Source organism: Rhinopithecus roxellana, chromosome 4, assembly GCF_007565055.1.
Source record: "Rhinopithecus roxellana isolate Shanxi Qingling chromosome 4, ASM756505v1, whole genome shotgun sequence".
Lineage (NCBI taxonomy): Eukaryota > Metazoa > Chordata > Mammalia > Primates > Cercopithecidae > Rhinopithecus > Rhinopithecus roxellana.
Genome location: NC_044552.1, coordinates 82,327,592 through 82,346,382, shown reverse-complemented (window position 1 = coordinate 82,346,382; position 18,791 = coordinate 82,327,592). Strand labels below are relative to the sequence as shown.

Genomic DNA, 18,791 nt, shown 5'->3' with positions numbered 1-18,791 from the left:
AGAACATTAGCTTTGATATTAGAGAAACCCAAGTTTGGTTTTGGCCTGCCATTTGGAATTTCCCTTAGCAAGTTATTTAACGTCTTTGAACCTTACTTGCCTCACCTGAAAAATAGCAAAAATATTGAGTGATATAGATCAAAAAATATATTTTAAAAAGTATGAAGTATAGTTTCTGACATTTCCTCCTTATACTGCACTTCTAGAAAAAGTCCTGAGAGTCCTGGAGAGGCTCTTGGCCAGGACAGGCTGAAATAATATGAATCGTGATTCTGTCCCTCCTCTGTCACCATCCTGGTACTGCCTCTCTGCCTTTCCATCTCTGCTGCTCCACCCTGGACTAACCATCCTCTGGAATCACTGTAAGTATGCAAATACTAGAGCCTTTCAGTTTGTCGTGGCTCTAGGTTGAGTCTTTAAGAACAAAGGCTCTTTCTCACCTGCCCACATGTCAGTTGCTACTGCTATTTCTGGAGTTAGTCATGGTTTCAGAGATGTTTGGATTTAAGAAACGGTAGGAGGCAGGACTCTCCTGTGGTTGCCCTTTGGTGCCACTGGAATGTCTACACATGCCTTTGTGGTTTTGTGGTTAGGTGGTTGGCTTCAGGTTTATAGTCCCACATGTCTTTGGGTGAGAAAAAGAATGTCTTTCAAAAACCAAGACCTGCTGGAAGAACCTCTCTCAGTTATTCAGTGTCTCTTTCTCTATAGTTGTTTTCTCTCTCAAGGTTACAGCAGTTAGAATTAAAAGCTGTAATTGTGACTTCAAGGCAAATTTCTTACACCTGGGTTTTGCTATCTTTTTGTATGTGCTATGTGATTGCATTTACATTTCATGAAAGCAAGTGCATGAGTGTTTTAAGTGATGTGCATTTAAGGAAGTTATAAAACTGTGTAGAGTATGACCACAGCTTGTCTGTAGAAAAGGGCCTGGAAGAAAACATCCTAAAATGTTAATAACGAGTTGTCTCTAGGTGATGAGACTGTTTTTTTTCTTTCGTCTATTTCTATATTTTCCACTTTTCCACAATGTTCGTATATTACTTCTTTAATGTTTAATTTTTGTGGGTATGTAATAGGTATACATATTTATGGGTTACATGAGATATTTTGATACATGCACACAATAAGTACTAATCATAGGGTAAATGGGGTATCCATAATTTCAAGCACTTATCCTTTTGCTACAAACAGTCCAGTTGTACTCTTTTAGTTATTTTAAAATATGCAATTAAATTATTATTGACTATAGTCATCCTGTTGTATTACCAAATACATATCTTACTTTTAAATATAATGCATGTTACCAAATACATATATTACTTTTCCATATAATACTTTAAAATGAAGAAACCAATTATATACATGTATACACACATTTATGTATATATACACATATGTATACATATACATATGTGTGGTGTGTATGTGTGTGTGTGTATATGTATGTGTATATATACACACACACACATATGTACCCAAAAGGGGACTAATCAGTAGGCATCAGTCATCCTGTATGCAGTGTTTTGTAAATAGCTGTTTGACTGTTTCACCAGTGATTACTGGAGTTACCTTTTATTTGTATCTGTTCAGGAATCGGTCGGTAGATTTGTCACATATAACTATGAACTCATACAGTTCTCTTCACCTGTTTCTTCACCAGGAAAACAGGAGAGTCACATCTGTCTTGTTGGATTGTTGCAAGGTACGATTATGGTGAGAAACGTTCTTCAAAAACCATACAGTATTATGAGAGGGAAGGTATTATTGATGAGAAGAGCTTGAAGGACTTATCAAGGGCAGTATTACAGGAGGAAGAATCATAAAAGTGTAGCAAACAGACAAAGATGTGCACATGGAAGGGAGAAGGGGACTTTCAATTGATTTACTTTGCTATTTATAATGGGTTGTATATTGTCTAGGATAGTTTTTAGTATCTAGCACAGCCACACTCTTCTAAGATCTAAATGAGCCACCATTTACTGGATGGATTGGGGTTGAGTCTAAAAAGAAAGCAGAGGAGAGTGAATTATAAGAAAAATTGTAGCTAAAATTTATTGAGTGCCAGGTACTATTTTCAGCTCTAGTTTAATCCTTATAATGTGCCTATAAGGAGGGTGCTTTCATTACTAATTTTTACAGATAAATAAGATGAGTCAGAAAGGTTAATTACCTCTCCATGGTCTCCCAGCTAGAAAGTGGTGAAGCTGAGATTTGAACCTAAGCCATTTGGTTCCAGAGTTCACATTCTTAACCTTGGGTTTGGCTCTGTTTGATTATAAGGCTCAAATTGGTGGTGGTTAGTGAGGTCAGAGTGGATGGCTCACCTATGAAGGCAGAGTTAATTTTAATCTTTCATTTTGTGTCTTTCTCCTTCAGTAGGCTTTCATGAACATCAGGGTGCATTGTATTTGCAATTTTTTTTAGAGGAACCCTAAAAAGAAGTCAACTATAATATTTCAGTTTATGCATATGGAAAATAACCAAGAATGAAATATTTTCTTAAAATCAAAGTTATCTACTTGAAGGCTGAAAATCAAATTCGTCTTTGATGCCTTAGCTTAGGTTTCAAATTTCAGGATTATACTGCCACCTAGTGCAGAGAAACCATTTTCCCAGCATGTGAAAGCTAGTAAATGCATATGAAACTTCGTAGATGCAACCTAAAACAAGGTATATTTAAAGTTTATTTCATAAAAGAGAACGAGGTATTTGAGAATCAATGACATTTTTACATTTTATTTGTAAAGTTTAACATGCAATTCAGGTACACACTTTTATTATTAGTAGTAGGTTGTTAAATCACAATAGTGCAGAAGAGAAGGCTTAGGTTTCTATACTTCATTCTGCCATGTACATTTCCTTAATTAATGTCTACTAAGGAAATTAATACAATTCTTTTCATGAGCTCAAAAGTTCTCAGTAGGTGTTATGAGTTCAACTCATAATTATTTTAAAATTTTATTCAGCAAATACTTATACACTTACAGTCTACAAGTCAATGCCAATTATAACAAAGAAGAGGTAGCCTAATGGTGTTGAAAACGTGACCTATATGAGCAGCACCTCTCCGTGGATCAGCAGGAGATCGGCATCACCTGGGAGCTTGCTAGATATGCAAATTCTCAGACCGAACTTCAATATCCTGAACCAGAACCTCTGGGAGTAGTGCCCAGTAGTATGTTTTTAACAAGCTGTGAGATTGTGGTAAGAAACGGTCTTGCAAAGCCATAGAGCATAAGAGGGAAGGTATTATTGATGAGACAAGATTGAAGGCTTTACAGTAGGTAAAGAAACATACTGATGGGCCAATATGTGTGTTTTACTGAAGGGAGCAAAAGAGGCTTAGGACATGGATCAGCTGCTGTAGACCTAAGACTCGCAAGGCAGCAATTGCAGCAACAGCTCCTGGAAGCACGTGTGCTATGGAGGGGAATTGATTTCTCTCCTCCTTGGGGAGACGGAAGTGCTCATACTTTAGAGAGAGCAAAAGTAATATGCTGAAAAGCTTAGGAGTGGGGGAATTTTACATTAAATAACCTGTTTTTGTATTAATGTTCTACGGTGAGAACACATTTATTTGTGAATGATTTCAGAGAAAAATGGCCATCACCATGGGGTTCTATTTGCTTGCTATAGATGATTAGGCTACAATTACAAGTACAGGGCCAAAATAAGAAGATTAAAAATAGAGCTTTGATTATGGTGAAATTTCTTTACAGTAAAACTGAACCCAACATAAAACTGTGGGAGTCCGAGTTTTAGCAGCTCTGATTGTTAATCAGCCTCTCAGCCAGAGATTTCTGTGATAAATTTCAGGCTCTAGCTGTGGCTAATTTGCGGCATCCTCACACAACTGGTACGAGCCATTAGGCATCCTGGGTCTTTTATTTTAAAGTAAAGATAGATGGAATAAAGCTTAAAACTAAATACCATTAGGAAGCTAGTTTTAAAAATACTTCTTCTTTAATTTAACCTATGAACTAATTAAATATGGGGGTTGTGGTATGTTTAATTAAAACTCTCAGTTTACAGCTACTTTACTTCAAAATAATGTTTTAAAACATATATAGTCATGTTAAAACTAAGGAACTTGCCCTACTATTCTATGAGTTTAATGGGGCATCCCAGCTGTTGTGTCCATACCAGGAAACAAGGGGAAAGAGATCTTTTGGCACTTCTAGTGTCTACTATTTTCTTTTTTTTTTTGAGATGGAGTCTTTGTCGCCCAGGCTGGAGTGCAGTGGTGCAATCTTGGCTCACTGCAACCTCCACCTCTCGGGTTCAAGCGATTCTCCTGCCTCAGCCTCCCAAGTAACTAGACAACAGGCGCCCGCCAACACGCCTGGCAAATTTTTTGTATTTTTTAAGTAGAGACGGGGTTTCACCATGTTAGCCAGGATGGTCTCGATCTCCTGACCTCGTGATCCACCCGCCTCGGCCTCCCAAAGTGCTGGGATTACAGGCGTGAGCAACCACACCCGGCCGTGTCTACTCTTTTCTAATCGAATGTTTTTTAAGCTGTGAGTTGTAACCCATCAGTTGGTCCTGAAATCTCACTGATTCGGTTATCATCACTCAAAAATGAAATATAATAAAACAGAAAATAGAAAATATTACATTTATATGAGTAACTATTGTTTTCTGAAAGTTTTGTTCTGGTTGTGTATATGTATACATACTAATAAAACCCATTCAATCCATCCTCCAAGCAACAGCAGAACTGTCTTTCTAAAGGCACATCCGAAAAAGTCATTCTTGGCCTCAAACTCTTTTCTCGGTTCCCATAACAGCCAGCATAATGTCTATGCTTTCTTTTGATGTCATTGAAGATCCTTTATCCAACTCCTCTCCCATGGTCCTGCTACTTGTGATTTCAGAAAATGACATCACCATCTCTACTCAGTTGCTCAAGCTCAAAACTAGGTAGTTTTTCTGTCCCCCACCTCTTTTCCAACCTACCCACCAATGTTATCTCTTTATTCTCATCTGGTCTGAGTCAAAATTGATGACTACAAAGCAGCTTTCCCTAACCCCTCAACCTACACCAGCCTCTAAACCTTCTACAGTCTCTATAACACATTGTCTTCTTTTGTATTTTTCATAATGTTTCCACCTGAAATTATTTTGTCTATTCTTGTAAATGTGTTTAGTACCTCTCTTCCCACCAGTGTGTAAGCTGCATAGGGGCGGGGACCTGATCTTTCTCAGGTTGTCTCTCTGGTGTTAAGGTCAGTCGGGGAGCATGTAGAAGAGGCACCAATAGATATTTACCAAATGAAAGGATTCTTGCACTAGACTTCTGGCTTCCCAAATGTCCTCTTTTACCTTTTTGTTATAGTATCTTCTGTTTTCTCTGTCTAAAACTTACTGCACTCACTTATTCTCTTGGTAGCCTTAGTATCCTTTAAGATTTTATCTCTTGTATTAAAAATTTCCCAATGCCCTTGGACTGTGCCATAGACTGTGCGTCTATGACCTTAGGATGCAACTGACCCAGACCAGAATAGTGTTGTTCTCAGTGACACTACAGCGTTCTTACTCTCTGAATTGTGGTCATTTTCATATTGGTCCTCCCTGCTGGACTATCAGCTTCCTCAGGGCAAGGCCATGTTTATTCACACTTTTTACCTCCTCAACTCCCAGCACATACTTGATACGTATACTTACTGTATATAGTTATTCAGTACATGACTGAATAAACAAAAGAAAGTGGATGATCAAGAAAGATGATTATTTGTGATGACATTCCCTGATTTAAGCTTTAAGTAAATCATATTCTTGATTTATAAGAAGAAGGAGATTAGTGTGTGTACATTCTGTAAAAAGTATGTGGGGGAAGGATGAGAGGAAGTACAGAGAAAAATATAATTGTTCTATACAAAACACTTCTATTTATAAAATGGATCATTTTAAATATCAAGCTGTCTTAGTTCATTTACAATCTGATGTGATTGACCACATTTCATTTCTACATGGTTTTTCAGAACTGAACTGTTAGGTAAGGTGAGGAAACAATGCTAAGGGTGAAAAAGGTTACGCATCTATGACCTTAGGGTGCAACTGGCCCAGACCAGAATAGGGTGGCATTTGCACTGCTGTCTGTGAGATTCTAATGTCATGTTAGGAAACAAAATTAATAGAAAATAGGAGTGGAGGGAGGAAAAAAGTTTCCTTAAATAAGATTGTATATATCTTTTTTCCTCTGGATTGACTTTCTTTTTTGTTCTTTCTTTTTTCTTTCCTTTTTTTTTTGACATAGGGCCTCACTCTGTTGCCTAGGCAGTAGTGCAATCACCGCTTACTATAGCCTCAAGCTCTGTAGGCCCAAGAGATCCTCCTGCCTCAGCCTCCTGAGTAGCTGGGACTGGAGGTGTGTGCCACTGTGCCCGACTAATTTTTGTATTTTTTGTAGAGATGGGGTTTCTCCATTTTGCCCAAGCTGGTCTCCAATTCCTGAGTGCAAGCCGTCCGCCTGCCTTGTCCTCCCAAAGTGCTGGGACCACAGGCATGAGCCACCCTGCCTGGCCTGGATTTTCTTTCTTTCTTTCTTTCTTTCTTTCTTTCTTTCTTTCTTTCTTTCTTTCTTTCTTTCTTTCTTTCTTTCTTTCTTTCTTTCTTTCTTTCTTTCTTTCTTTCTTTCTTTCTTTCTTTCTTTCTTTCTTTCTTTCTTTTTATTATTATTATTTTTGAGATGGAGTCTCACTCTGTCACCCAGGCTGGAGTGCAATGGCATGATCTCGGCTCACTGCAACTTCTGCCTCCTGGGTTCAAATGATTCTCCTGCCTCAGCCTCCCCAGTAGCTGGGACTACAGGCACGTGCCACCAGGCCTGGCTAATTTTTGTATTTTTAATAGAGACGGGGTTTCGCCATGTTGGTCAGGCTGGTCTCGAACTCCTGACCTCAGGTGATCTACTCACCGCGGCCTCCCAAAGTGCTGGGATTACAGGCGTGAGCCACTGCCCTCAGCCTACTTTCTTCCTTAAAATAGCTCTTGCTTGCTTCAGCCATCTTAAATAAAACTGCCAAGCTAGAAAAAAGCCAAACCAATTGTAAGCAAACCTATTTTTCTCTCTATACTTTCATTTTTAATTAAAAGGCACCCTCACTTGATTTCAAATTCTATTTGAAGAGGACTCATTACAGTGGGAAGGAGAGGGGCAAATGCGGAATTGAGATCTCTAAAGCAATGAAAGGATTTCCCAAACACTTCGTTATAATGAAAAATCCCTCTCTTTCTTACCAGAGTAAGTAATATGAGAGGATCAATCATGCAAATAAATAGCTTTAATGAACAGTCCCTTTGGAAAATGCCTTTTCCCCTGTGAATCTCAGGCTGGCTTACCTCCTGTGACTTCAGGATGTCAGAAAGGTCCCCAGCTGCACAGCTTCTCCTCCGAGGTTAATAGAGCGCTTCTTTCACACGAGCCCTGACTGACTTAAACAAATAAGCTAGGATCTGGTCATTTGTAGTTCTGTCACGGAGCCAGGATGGCTGCACTAGGGAATGGGAATTTTGATAGACAGAAGGCAAATGACGGGGACTTGTAGAAAGCCCTAAACAGCATGAAGAAATGGGTGTCCCTCTGGGAAAGAGAGACAGGACTCCAACAGGTGGGCTATGAGTAGAAAATAAAAGGGCAAGAGCATGGATATTAAGTTTGCCTGATTCACAGTTCATCAGTGAGCTGAGGGAGGCAGAAGATGAAAGGAGTTTTTTGGAAAAGAAATAAACAAATGAAAAATAAGAAGCGACGCTATTGTTTTGTAATTAAATAAAAATTAAATCAATTAGAAAACTAAATTTAAAAATTTCAAGAAGCCGGGTGCGGTGGTGCATGGCTATCATCCCAGTTACTCAGGAGGCTGAGGTGGGAGAATCCCCTGAGCCCAGAAGTTCAAGGCTGTAGTGAGCTATGATTATGCCATTATACTCCAGTTTGGGGAACAGAGCAAGACCTGAGACCGTGTCTCTTAAAAAAAAAAGTTCACCTAAAAATTACTTTGCTTGCATTGTGATTTTTGAGATCGTTGGATCTTCTGACCTTTAGAGTCTTTGTTTTTGGAGTAACTACCCATGTCCCTCAAGACAACGCCAGAGGTAGGCCATGCTGAGTGGGTGGGAAGGTGGGTGATGTGGGGGCTCTTGGGAATTCTCTTGAGATGTTCAGGTTCTGGAGAGAGGGCATGGTATGTGTGATAGTGATGCTGATAACATGTATCTCTCTAGGTTTGTGCTCCTTGTAACTTGCTGTCACCTTGTTAACGGAGGATAATATGTTGCTTCTTTCCAGATACAGTGTCCTCTGCTCAACTCTGGTAATCTCAGAGTTTAAGAAGAAACAACAACTAGGGGGCTTAATATTACATTTTATCAGGATTTCCAGCCCTGAGGTACAGAGAGAGAATGTGTATTTAGTAATAGGCATGGCAGTTTGAAAAAGTTACTTCATTTTCTGGTTCCTCAACTTTCTTATTTGGAGAATAAGGGTAACTTCAGCCTGACCTTATAATGTTGTTGTGAGAATTAAGTGGCATTAAGCCTTGAGCATTTTCAACAGAGGGAGGCACATAATGAAGTGTTAGGTATGAGGACGATGACAAATAATGATTGTTGGGTGTTAGACCCTCTGCCTTTGATACCTCATTTAATTCTCAAAACCATTGTTTTAATGTAGGTATTTTCAATCTGTTTTACAATTAAGGCATCTAGTTACAGAAAGGTGAAGTAATTCTCTCAAGGACACACAACTAGTAAGCTTCAGAATAAACAGGGATTGAAACCTAGTTTGATTGGGCACCAAGGCTCCCATAGTTTCTACACCTCCGCCTCCCAGTGGGCACATTTTTACTGGAACCTCAGCCCTCTGAAAGCTTCCACTGTATTCCTATAGCAGTTCTGAAAGCTGCCATTGTACTCCTATAGCAGATCTAAGAGCATCTACTGTGTTCCTATAGCACCTTGCCTGGATCTTTCTGGTGAATTTCTCCACATCCTGATTTAATTTTTTTCGTTTCAACAAACTTTCCCCTGTAAATCCCTCCTTCAGTGTAACCTTGTTAGCTTTGAGGACACACCCCTAGGCCTGGGCTTACAGCACAGCTTCTCTCCACCCCTTTCCTTTGCTTCAGTTTAAAGTGTCACGAGATTCCTCTGGTTCTCTCCCTTTGCTTTTAGCCCTCACCGGGGCAGAAGGGACCAAGGCTGGGCCCAGAACTCATAGTCCTAGGGTGACAGTGAAGGGGTAGTGAGGGGACAGTGACTCCCTTCCAACCCCTTCTTCATAGGGACTGTTGGCAAACAAAGAAAATCAACTGGGAAAATGAAGACTTGCTGGTAAGACAATAACCCTGGAAAGAGTGGTGGGGAGACGGGGCTGGGGGTCCTCAGAAGCAAGGGTCTGTATTTTTGTAGCAGTGGTAGGATGAGAGTAGGTGAGCCACAAGGTGAGAGACAGAAAGAGAGACTGATGAGAGAGTAAGACAAGAGAGCAAGCATGAGAAACCAAAGACGCAAAAAAAAAGAGAGACAGAGGAAGGGAGAGAAAGTGATAGTCACAGAAAAGGAGAGAAAGGAAATCAAAGATGAAAGAAACCAGAGACAAAGAAATAGGTACCAAAACAATGAGACAGGTAAATATCAAGAAAGTGAGATCAATAAAACAACAGGGACAGTGGGGGCTGGAAACGTGAGTTCCTTACATCTCTCAGTAGGGTTTCAAAGTACAAATGAAGGCCAGGCGCGGTGGCTCACGCCTGTAATCCCAGCACTTTGGGAGGCCGAAGTGGGCGAATCACGAGTCAGAGTTCAAGACCAGACTGACCACCATGGTGAAACCCTGTCTCTACTAAAAATAGAAAAAGTAGCTGGGCGTGGTGGCACATGCCTGTAATCCCAGTTACTCAGGTGGCTGAAGCAGGAGAATCGCTTGAACCCGGGAGTTGGAGGTTGCAGTGAGCCAAGATTGCGCCGTGGCACTCCAGTGTGGGGGACAGAGTGAGACTCCATCTAAAAAAAAAAAAAAAAAAAAAAAGAACAGAAAAAGAAATGAAAAAAAATAAACTATACTGAGATTTGATCACCTTATATTAGTTAGGTTTACCAGGTTTGAAAATATGAAAGTAGTTTCCGTCTGCAGGGACTCCTGTTTGAGTCACTTTTCTTCTCTCTTCTTCAGGAAAATTCCAGTTTTCTTCTTTGTGTGCAGTTTCCTGGAACCCTGGGCATCTGCAGCTGTCAAGCGTCGCCCCAGTAAGGGCCATAGTTCCTAGACTTTCAAAGATTACTTATTCCCAGAAATGATCAGGCAGGGTTGTGGCTGACTGAAGACTGAGTGAGGCATCGGTGGTCCTTCACACCCTCACTCTTCAATCCACCTTTGGGGTATGGGGATACACTACTGGCTGGTTTTCCATGGTCAATGCTGGGTATGGAAAGTAAGTCCTGCCAGTAATCACAGTTGGCAGGAAGGCTAATCTGTGTGCTGCAGTGCCTAGTGCAGTGCCTAGGACAGATGGTGATTGGTTAATGTTGAGTGAATACATGGATGAATAAATAAATAGATTGATGGATGGATGGACCTCAACAATTTGGGGTGAGGACAGTATAAAGAGCATGTTTGATGTACCATGATGGTTAGGCCCATGCTTTTTGTATTTTTATTTTTATTTTTTTGGGATAAAGTCTCACTCTGTCACCTAGGCTGGAATGCAGTGACATGATCTCGGCTCACTGCAACCTCTGCCTCCCAGGTTCAAGTGATTCTTCTACCTCAGCCTCCCGAGTAGCTGGGACTGCCGGCATGTGCCACCACGCCTGGCTAATTTTTTATATTTTTAGTAGAGACGGGCTTTCACCATGTTGGTCAGGCTGGTCTTGAACTTCGGACCTCAGGTGATCCGCCTGCCTCAGCCTCCCAAAGAGCTAGGATTACAGGCATGAGCCATGGCACCAGGCCCATGCTTTGCAAGTGAATAATACTTTTTCTGAAGTCTAGAGCGTCTCTGTTGTCAGACGAATCTTAGCAAGGCACTGAGGTTGGATATTTACAAGAAGCCTTCCATGGTGGTGAAAAACTCTCTTCCCTTGACCTTCCATTTGTGTAAGGAGAACACAATTTCCGTTCTATGATTTCTTATCAAATTGAGGATTTAATCCTTCTCATGATTATTTTCTTCTTTTTACTCTTCCCAGTTCTAAGACGTTATGAGTAATTTAGTAGGGACCTTTATTTGATCTCTTAGAATGAATTTATGAAATCAAATGCATCCTCTGTATTTTATTTAGGATTAGTGAATCTCAAGACTTCCCCAGGCCCCTATATCTGACAAAGATTCCTAAGAACTCTACTCTCCAGAAGCCCCTCTGAACTGGACCAAGATTGGCTCTGGAATCTCATTGGAATCCTAATATTTGTGGTGTTTAAGGAATATTTTCTAGCCCAAACCACCAGAAATTTTCCAAACAGACTTCTGACCCTGTGCCATTCTGGACACCATTCAGCTTTGGTTTCAAAAGGAACAAATGCCTAACCTCTCCAAAACGAACATTTTCCAGCACAGGTTACTAGAGAAACTTTGTGCCTTGCATCCAGTCCTTCCAGGATGAGTTGCAGGTGGATGGATTATAATCATAGATGCATGGAGGTAAAGCCAAACATGCTACCTCTAAGCAAGCTGGTATAATATTGAATTTTAAATATTTATTATTATTGATACATCCTGAAATCTTTAGAGTGGATGAAGTAGAATGACATGCTATCTCTTTTGCAGGATTCCCTGCCAATTCCAATTCTAATGGTGAAAATGAACTCTGTCCTAAGATCAGGATTGGCCAAGATGACTTACCAGGTGAGTAGCAATGTAGCCTATTGAAAATGCATGCTTTCTATAAACCTGATATATATATTTTTTTATTTGGGAAAGTTATGGAAAGGAATAAAACCAATCTCATTTTAGACTTTTCATTTTGTATTCCCATTCTATAGGGTTTGATCTGATCTCTCAGTTCCAGGTAGATAAAGCAGCATCTAGAAGAGCTATCCAGAGAGTAGTGGGATCAGCTACATTGCAGGTGGCTTACAAGTTGGGAAATAATGTAGACTTCAGGATTCCAACTAGGTAATCTATCAAAAATATTTTAATCTAATTATCTGACTCAAATGCATTAAAATGGATAACTATCCAATGTTAGGGTTTTCTTATGATCAATGTTTCTTGGATTATAATCGTATTTAAAGATGAAGAAATTTATTTACCTGCCTGTCTTCAGTGCCTGAATACTGCATTTCATGTTTTCAGTATGTAATTTACTTTCCATTCCAGGAAAAAGCATCACTGAGACTATTATACATTGATTCAGGACATGTTCTTATTACCTTGCTTTCTGTTTTTCTATAATTTGTCTGGTTTTGACTGAAAGGACCCTCTGTGAAAAGTGCCAGAGGGTAAGCATAAATTTAACTAGGAGCCACAGAGTGGTTAAAAGACTCACAATGGTGCTGTTCAAGTGTCCTGGTGCTGAAATAGAGCCACATGTCCACTGCTTGGCTCCTGGCAGACATCAAACCAAAGCAAAACTAAAATAATTATAATAGAAACAATGATAGTAATATTAACAACATCAAATCCTGCACTTCACTGATTTCTTTCTCTGGAACTAAGCCTTTTGCTCTTTATTTATAACTGAGGTACTTTAGTGCATAAGTGTTGAGTCCTGTCATCATTGTGAATGAATCTCAGCAATTTAGTTTTGATATCACCTAAATACCTTATTTATGATTATGATAATTATTATATGCTTTAGCACAATGTAAAAAAGCTAGAATTAAGATTCCTTTAGTAGATAAATGAGACAATTAGGACTTCGATAGAAATTAAGGTGTAAAGGAAAGTAATGATTAATTAGAACAATAAAATAATATAGAAACTCAATGTATATAAAAAATTTTGAACAAATTAGAACAATCTGATATAATAGTACCAGATTACAGCTAGAAATTCATGTTTTGAACATACTGTATATTATTGCATAATACAATAATAGTACATTATATGAGCTCTTTCTATAAATTTACTAATTAACAATAATCTCATTCTCGTCACAATCCTGTGATATAGGGGCATTATCAACCTTTTTTTTCTTAAATCAGGGATCCCCAAAAGTTTAATTTACTTGCATAAGGTGAGTGGGTTGGAACATGCTGGAAGGACTGAATCCCAGGCAGAATGGTTGCAAAGGTTGTACTTCTAACCACTACTCCATACTGACTCTGGAAAACCATTCACATCTGGAAAGATTAAGAACATGATAACAGTGACACTCACTGTTTTTTTCCTCATAATTGCTTTTCATGTATGGAAGTGCCAGTTGTGCTGCTAAATAAGATTTAAAAATTCAGTTTTTTCTTTCTTAAATAATTAAGCAAAACATGAGGTCCTCAGTGCTGACCTGATTTTCTCTTCTAAGTTTTGAGGTACTGTCATTAAATCTTAAGTTCAGAGACTGATCAATGTGCTGCCACGTGGCTTCCTTACCTCCTGCTCAACTTCATTGTTGCTTTTCTCGAAATGCCTAGAGCTATCACTAAATAGTGTACCCAGGCTATATCTAATGCCTCACATTTGCTACCCTTGACTCCCTGCTCCCATAAAGACTGAAAAATCTTGTTTTACTGTCAAGCCTTATTACAAGATAAGGAAAGAAGGAGGAAGAAATTAGGAAAAGAAAGTAGAGAATAAAAAGAGAAGAAGGAAAGTTAGAGGACTGAGACATGTGGAATTCCAAGTAAAGTACTTAGACTATCTTTACTTCAGTTCCCTCAGTTTAAAATTAGGAATAATAACTATGTCATAAGGTTGCTATGCAGAGTAGGTGTTCATAACTGGGGAGTGCTTGAAGAACCCAATCCACACTGGTATTGGGTAAGTGTTTATTTTTAGTGGTGAAGAGCACTAGAAGGAGAGAATGCATGGATATGAAAGTCTTTTCTCCTTAGAGGATCCTTTCTTTACAATCTGCCCTCCAAGTCCTGCTAATTCAAAAGCCAGGTGACAAGGAAACTAGGGATGGGAATTGCTCTCGGCCATGCAGGATGTAGACAATGTTGGTATAAAGGGACTTTCTGTGCTGGAGAACATAGGCTCCCAAACACCCAAACAGTGAAAGAAACTATTAGCAGGATCTTTGTAGGAGGAAGACTTAAGAGACACATACTTTTTTGTTGTTGTTGTTGTTGTTGTTGTTGCTTTTTATTCCTTATTTTAGGCATAATAGTTTTACACTCTCAACTCCCACTAACAAACATGTTATGTTTATTTTCCTTAAAAACACAGTCTTGGCCGGGCGCGGTGGCTCAAGCCTGTAATCCCAGCACTTTGGGAGGCCGAGAGGGGCGGATCATGAGGTCAGGAGATCGAGACCATCCTGGCTAACACAGTGAAACCCCGTCTCTACAAAAAAATACAAAAAACTAGCCGGGCGAGGTGGCGGCGCCTGTGGTCCCAGCTACTCGGGAGGCTGAGGCAGGAGAATGGCGTAAACCCGGGAGGCAGAGCTTGCAGTGAGCTGAGATCCGGCCACTGCACTCCAGCCTGGGCGACAGAGCGAGACTCCGTCTCAAAAAAACAAACAAACAACAACAACAAAAAAAACACAGTCTTTTCTTGGGTTAAGGTCATAAATAAATGTTTCAAGGTCCAAAGACTATTTAATCTTTCATTCAAACCCTTATGATTCTTTATTTAAGGTACTCTTTGAAGGCTGTAATACAATGAAATAAATCATTTATAGGTACAGCTTATTTTAAATTATGCATGCTGTCAAGTTTACTTACTGATGTGCATAGCATATTTGCAAGAACAGAATTTCAGGTATTCCAAGAAAAGACAATGGGACTGACTGTTCCATAAATTAAACTTGTGAGACTTTTAAGTGGTCTTAGGTATATACAAATACATATGTGTTTTATTAGTATAAATACCAAAATGAATTTTCTCTTCTTACCATATTGACATGCTATACTATCCTAGTTTAAAAGATCAGCGATCAATAACAGGATAATCTAGATTATTTCTACACATATTCACACACATATATTATCTGCATATATACGGAGAGAAAGAGACAGATACCATTAGTTTAACAACGTATCTATAAATGAGGTATTCATTTAGCCATCTCAAACCTACCCTCCATCATTTTAAATTAATTATTTTCTTTTTTTAGTTTTTGGCATTACATACACCAAGTCAGAGATACATTAAGACATTATGTCCTTTCCTACCTTTAACATAATCTCTTCATTGAGTGGGAAAGATTGAATGAAACACAAATTGGGAGAACTCCCTCAGTTAACCCCAGGATGTATTTTCACAAGAGCCACCTAAACACATTACTGGGATTTCCAGAATTGAAACAAAATAGATTTTTTAAGGGAACTGATTATATTCTACAGTTTTGTTCGGTATATCTGTAGACAGATATATAGATAACACAGATTAGGTTATTTTTGAAGCCTGGAAAAATAATGCTTAAGGAAGAGAAGAAGAAGCATTAGATTTTATTGTCCTTTTAAAAAACCTCATGCTTCAACAATAACTATCTTGGACAAAAATAAGAAAATAAATTATTTAAGCATCTGGTTAAATCCCAATCATTAATTAAAAATAATAACCAAAATAATCTATTTATAATTTAAATGGACACTTGCCCAATTTCACAATTGAGTAAAACTTGAAAACTATCTCCCAGCTCCAAATTTATTGAGGTAAGTTAGGTAAGATGTACAAACTTTCATAAGGTTTTATAATTATACAATACTCAGTGCATTTTATTGTGAATAGTGAATCTTAGCTTCTTTTCTAGAGGTTATTCTGGAATAGATATAATTCCGAAAGATATAAAGTCAAAGAAAATGTGACAAACTGATAGAGAAACAGGAAATACATTAAAAACAAATATCTGGAGTGATGTAGTAGACAGTTTCATATAGGGAAAAAAGTCAGTAAATGGTTCTCGTATAATTTTTTCTTTAGCTCCATATTGCATATTTTAAAATGTACACTTGATGGATATAAAACATAGGCAGTGAACTGAAAACTTTGCAATATGAATAATACACATCACCAGTGAAAAAAATGTGTATGGATAAAATAATTCATCCCGCACCCTAAATACAAACCAGTCATATTACAAAGTAATGGTTAAAAAAATACTTTTATGATGAAAGAGTATTCAGATGAAAAGTTTAACCTTTTTGTTATCTTTAGAAAACTAACAAAGTGATAAAATTTGTTGAGATAGATGACCCATTTTATTGAAGGCTTATAAAAATACTTGCATAGAAAGAAGTTGATTTGTTTATGTTGTTATAAGACATAATAAAGTTTTATAATTAAAATCATAGTAAAGATAGAAGATCTTAGCAAGTTAAAGAGAGCTACATAACAAGAATTTGACTTGAAGGAAAGTTATTTGGGATTCTGGGTCTTGGTCCATAACTGTTCTCAAAAATATAAAATTTTTATTGTTTAGCACAGAAAATTCATTAGCATTTAGTTTGCCTAACATTTCTTCTTTGCTTAGGAATTTTTCTATGCTTAGAAGGAGAAATGTAAAAAGACATAATGTTCAAGTCCTTGAAAGATGATGCTTACATTTAACATGCTGATTTTTACAGTTCAGTCTTCAGCTTTTAGCAGCTTGGCTTCAGCAGAAGAATATCCAGGTAGCTGGTGCAGGTCCAGACCACAGTCTCTGTATAGGGTAGAGATGCCTCAGGGACACTACTGGTTTTATTCTACCATTTAAAGCAGTAAAGGAGTTAGCAATGATACAGACTTAGTTGGCAGATTAAGGAACAACTGGGCCGGACTGCAGTGGCTCACACTTGTAATCCCAGCACTTTGGGAGGCTGAGGCAGGCAGATCACCTGAGGTCAGGAGTTTGAGACCAGCCTGACCAACATGGTGAAACCCCATCTCTACTAAAAATACAAAAGATAAGCCAGGCATGGTGGTGGGCACCTGTAATGCTAACTAATTGGGAGGCTGAGGCAGGAGAATCGCTTGAACCTGGGAGGTGGAGTTTGCAGTGAGCTCAGATGGCGCCATTGCGCTCCAGCCTGGGCAACAAAGTAAGACTCCATCTTAAAAAAACAAAACAAAACAAAACACAAACAACAATTGAGTTGTAGTAGAGAAGTAAGAATTGGTTACTTTTCCCTTGTCACATATCCAGTGTGACAAACTGCTACTTTAACATCATAATTTGAACTCCCTAAAAAAAGACAAACATCCTCAGTGTGAAGATGCTCCTGAAGTCCTCAGTTACTGATTCTCAAAATACTTATATGGGTCTGGGATATAATTGTGGAGTGAATACCCAAGCAATTATGGAAATAAATAATCTTAACATGTTACTTTAAAATAAAAAAAAATTAGAAGCTGCTAGCTGCTTTAATTAAATCGTTTCATAAGCTAGTACTGCTGATTTACATTCCTAATGATCTCCTCTCTCACTTGTGAATGAAATGTTGCCAAGAACTTTGCAAGAATGTATTTTTTGGCTGAGATGAAATTGGTGAACAGTAGCTCTTTGGGTAGTATAAATAGTAATATTGTTGGGATTATGTGGCATTGGGAACCTTCCTTAGCCATGAGGGAGAGTGTTTTCAAAATGCGTATTTTAAGATGGACCACGAATGCACACGAACCATTGAACTTCTGTAAAGGTCTTTATGAACAGTCATGAAAGAACAAACCGTACATAGTTTTTTACACTGCAGCCTTTTGGTAGGTCTGGCATCTAAAATAGCCTCAAAAGGGAATATGGTAAATACATATGGGTACAGGAAACAAGATTCATATTTACCATTTAAAAATTTTACTCAGGAATTTATATCCCAGTGGACTGCCTGAAGAATACTCCTTCTTGACGACGTTTCGAATGACTGGAAGCACACTCAAAAAGAACTGGAACATTTGGCAGATTCAGGATTCCTCTGGGAAGGAACAAGTTGGCATAAAGATTAATGGCCAAACACAATCTGTTGCATTTTCATACAAGGGACTGGATGGAAGTCTCCAAACAGCAGCTTTTTCGAATTTGCCCTCCTTGTTTGATTCCCAGTGGCATAAGATCATGATTGGCGTGGAGAGGAGTAGTGCTACTCTTTTTGTTGACTGCAACAGGATTGAATCTTTACCTATAAAGCCAAGAGGCCCAATTGACACCGATGGCTTTGCCGTGCTGGGAAAACTTGCAGATAATCCTCAAGTTTCTGTTCCAGTAAGTATAAAACCACACACTATGGCAGATTAAAGCAAAACTAGATTGGTAAAAATGAATATCTCAAGCATCTTTGATAATCAGCTGAGTGTAGCCTGTCCTGGATGGAATTTGGAATCAGAGGAAGTTAGGTAGATAGCTTCTGGTCTCGGGGAGCTTAAAGCTGGAAAGTGTTACATGCCCACCTAGCGTACCCAGAGTCTTTCTGAGGCAACTTAGAAAGAAAGCCATACGAATGTGGCATATATTGTGTACACATAACTAATGAGAATCTTCAAAGTAAAGTTGAGGTGGGTGACAGATTCAGTTAGTCAAGAATCCTATGCTTCTTGGAAGCAATGAACTTTGAAAGGATTTGGATTGGCAAAAAGGGAGGAGAAAGTACATTCTAGCTGAGGGAAACACCATTAAGGGAAAAAGAGAATAAGTAGACCACATTCAAAGGCCTAGGGACTCACTGATTTGGATGATATATATATATGAAAAAGTGTGTGTGTGTG

General features: G+C 38.6%; 1 protein-coding gene across 1 annotated transcript in view; it reads left to right on the top strand.

The window, feature by feature from the left end:
- The first annotated feature begins 279 nt into the window (after window positions 1-279).
- COL9A1 (collagen type IX alpha 1 chain) overlaps window positions 280-18,791 on the top strand; it is a 96,523-nt gene continuing 78,011 nt past the window's right edge. Inside the window, exons 1-7 of the mRNA XM_030929603.1 lie at window positions 280-362; window positions 1,664-1,705; window positions 9,291-9,339; window positions 10,181-10,254; window positions 11,775-11,852; window positions 11,990-12,122; window positions 17,895-18,291. Of these exons, the coding sequence (XP_030785463.1) occupies window positions 9,326-9,339; window positions 10,181-10,254; window positions 11,775-11,852; window positions 11,990-12,122; window positions 17,895-18,291 (696 nt within the window). The 5' untranslated portion in view covers window positions 280-362; window positions 1,664-1,705; window positions 9,291-9,325. The remainder of the gene's footprint in view (window positions 363-1,663; window positions 1,706-9,290; window positions 9,340-10,180; window positions 10,255-11,774; window positions 11,853-11,989; window positions 12,123-17,894; window positions 18,292-18,791) is intronic.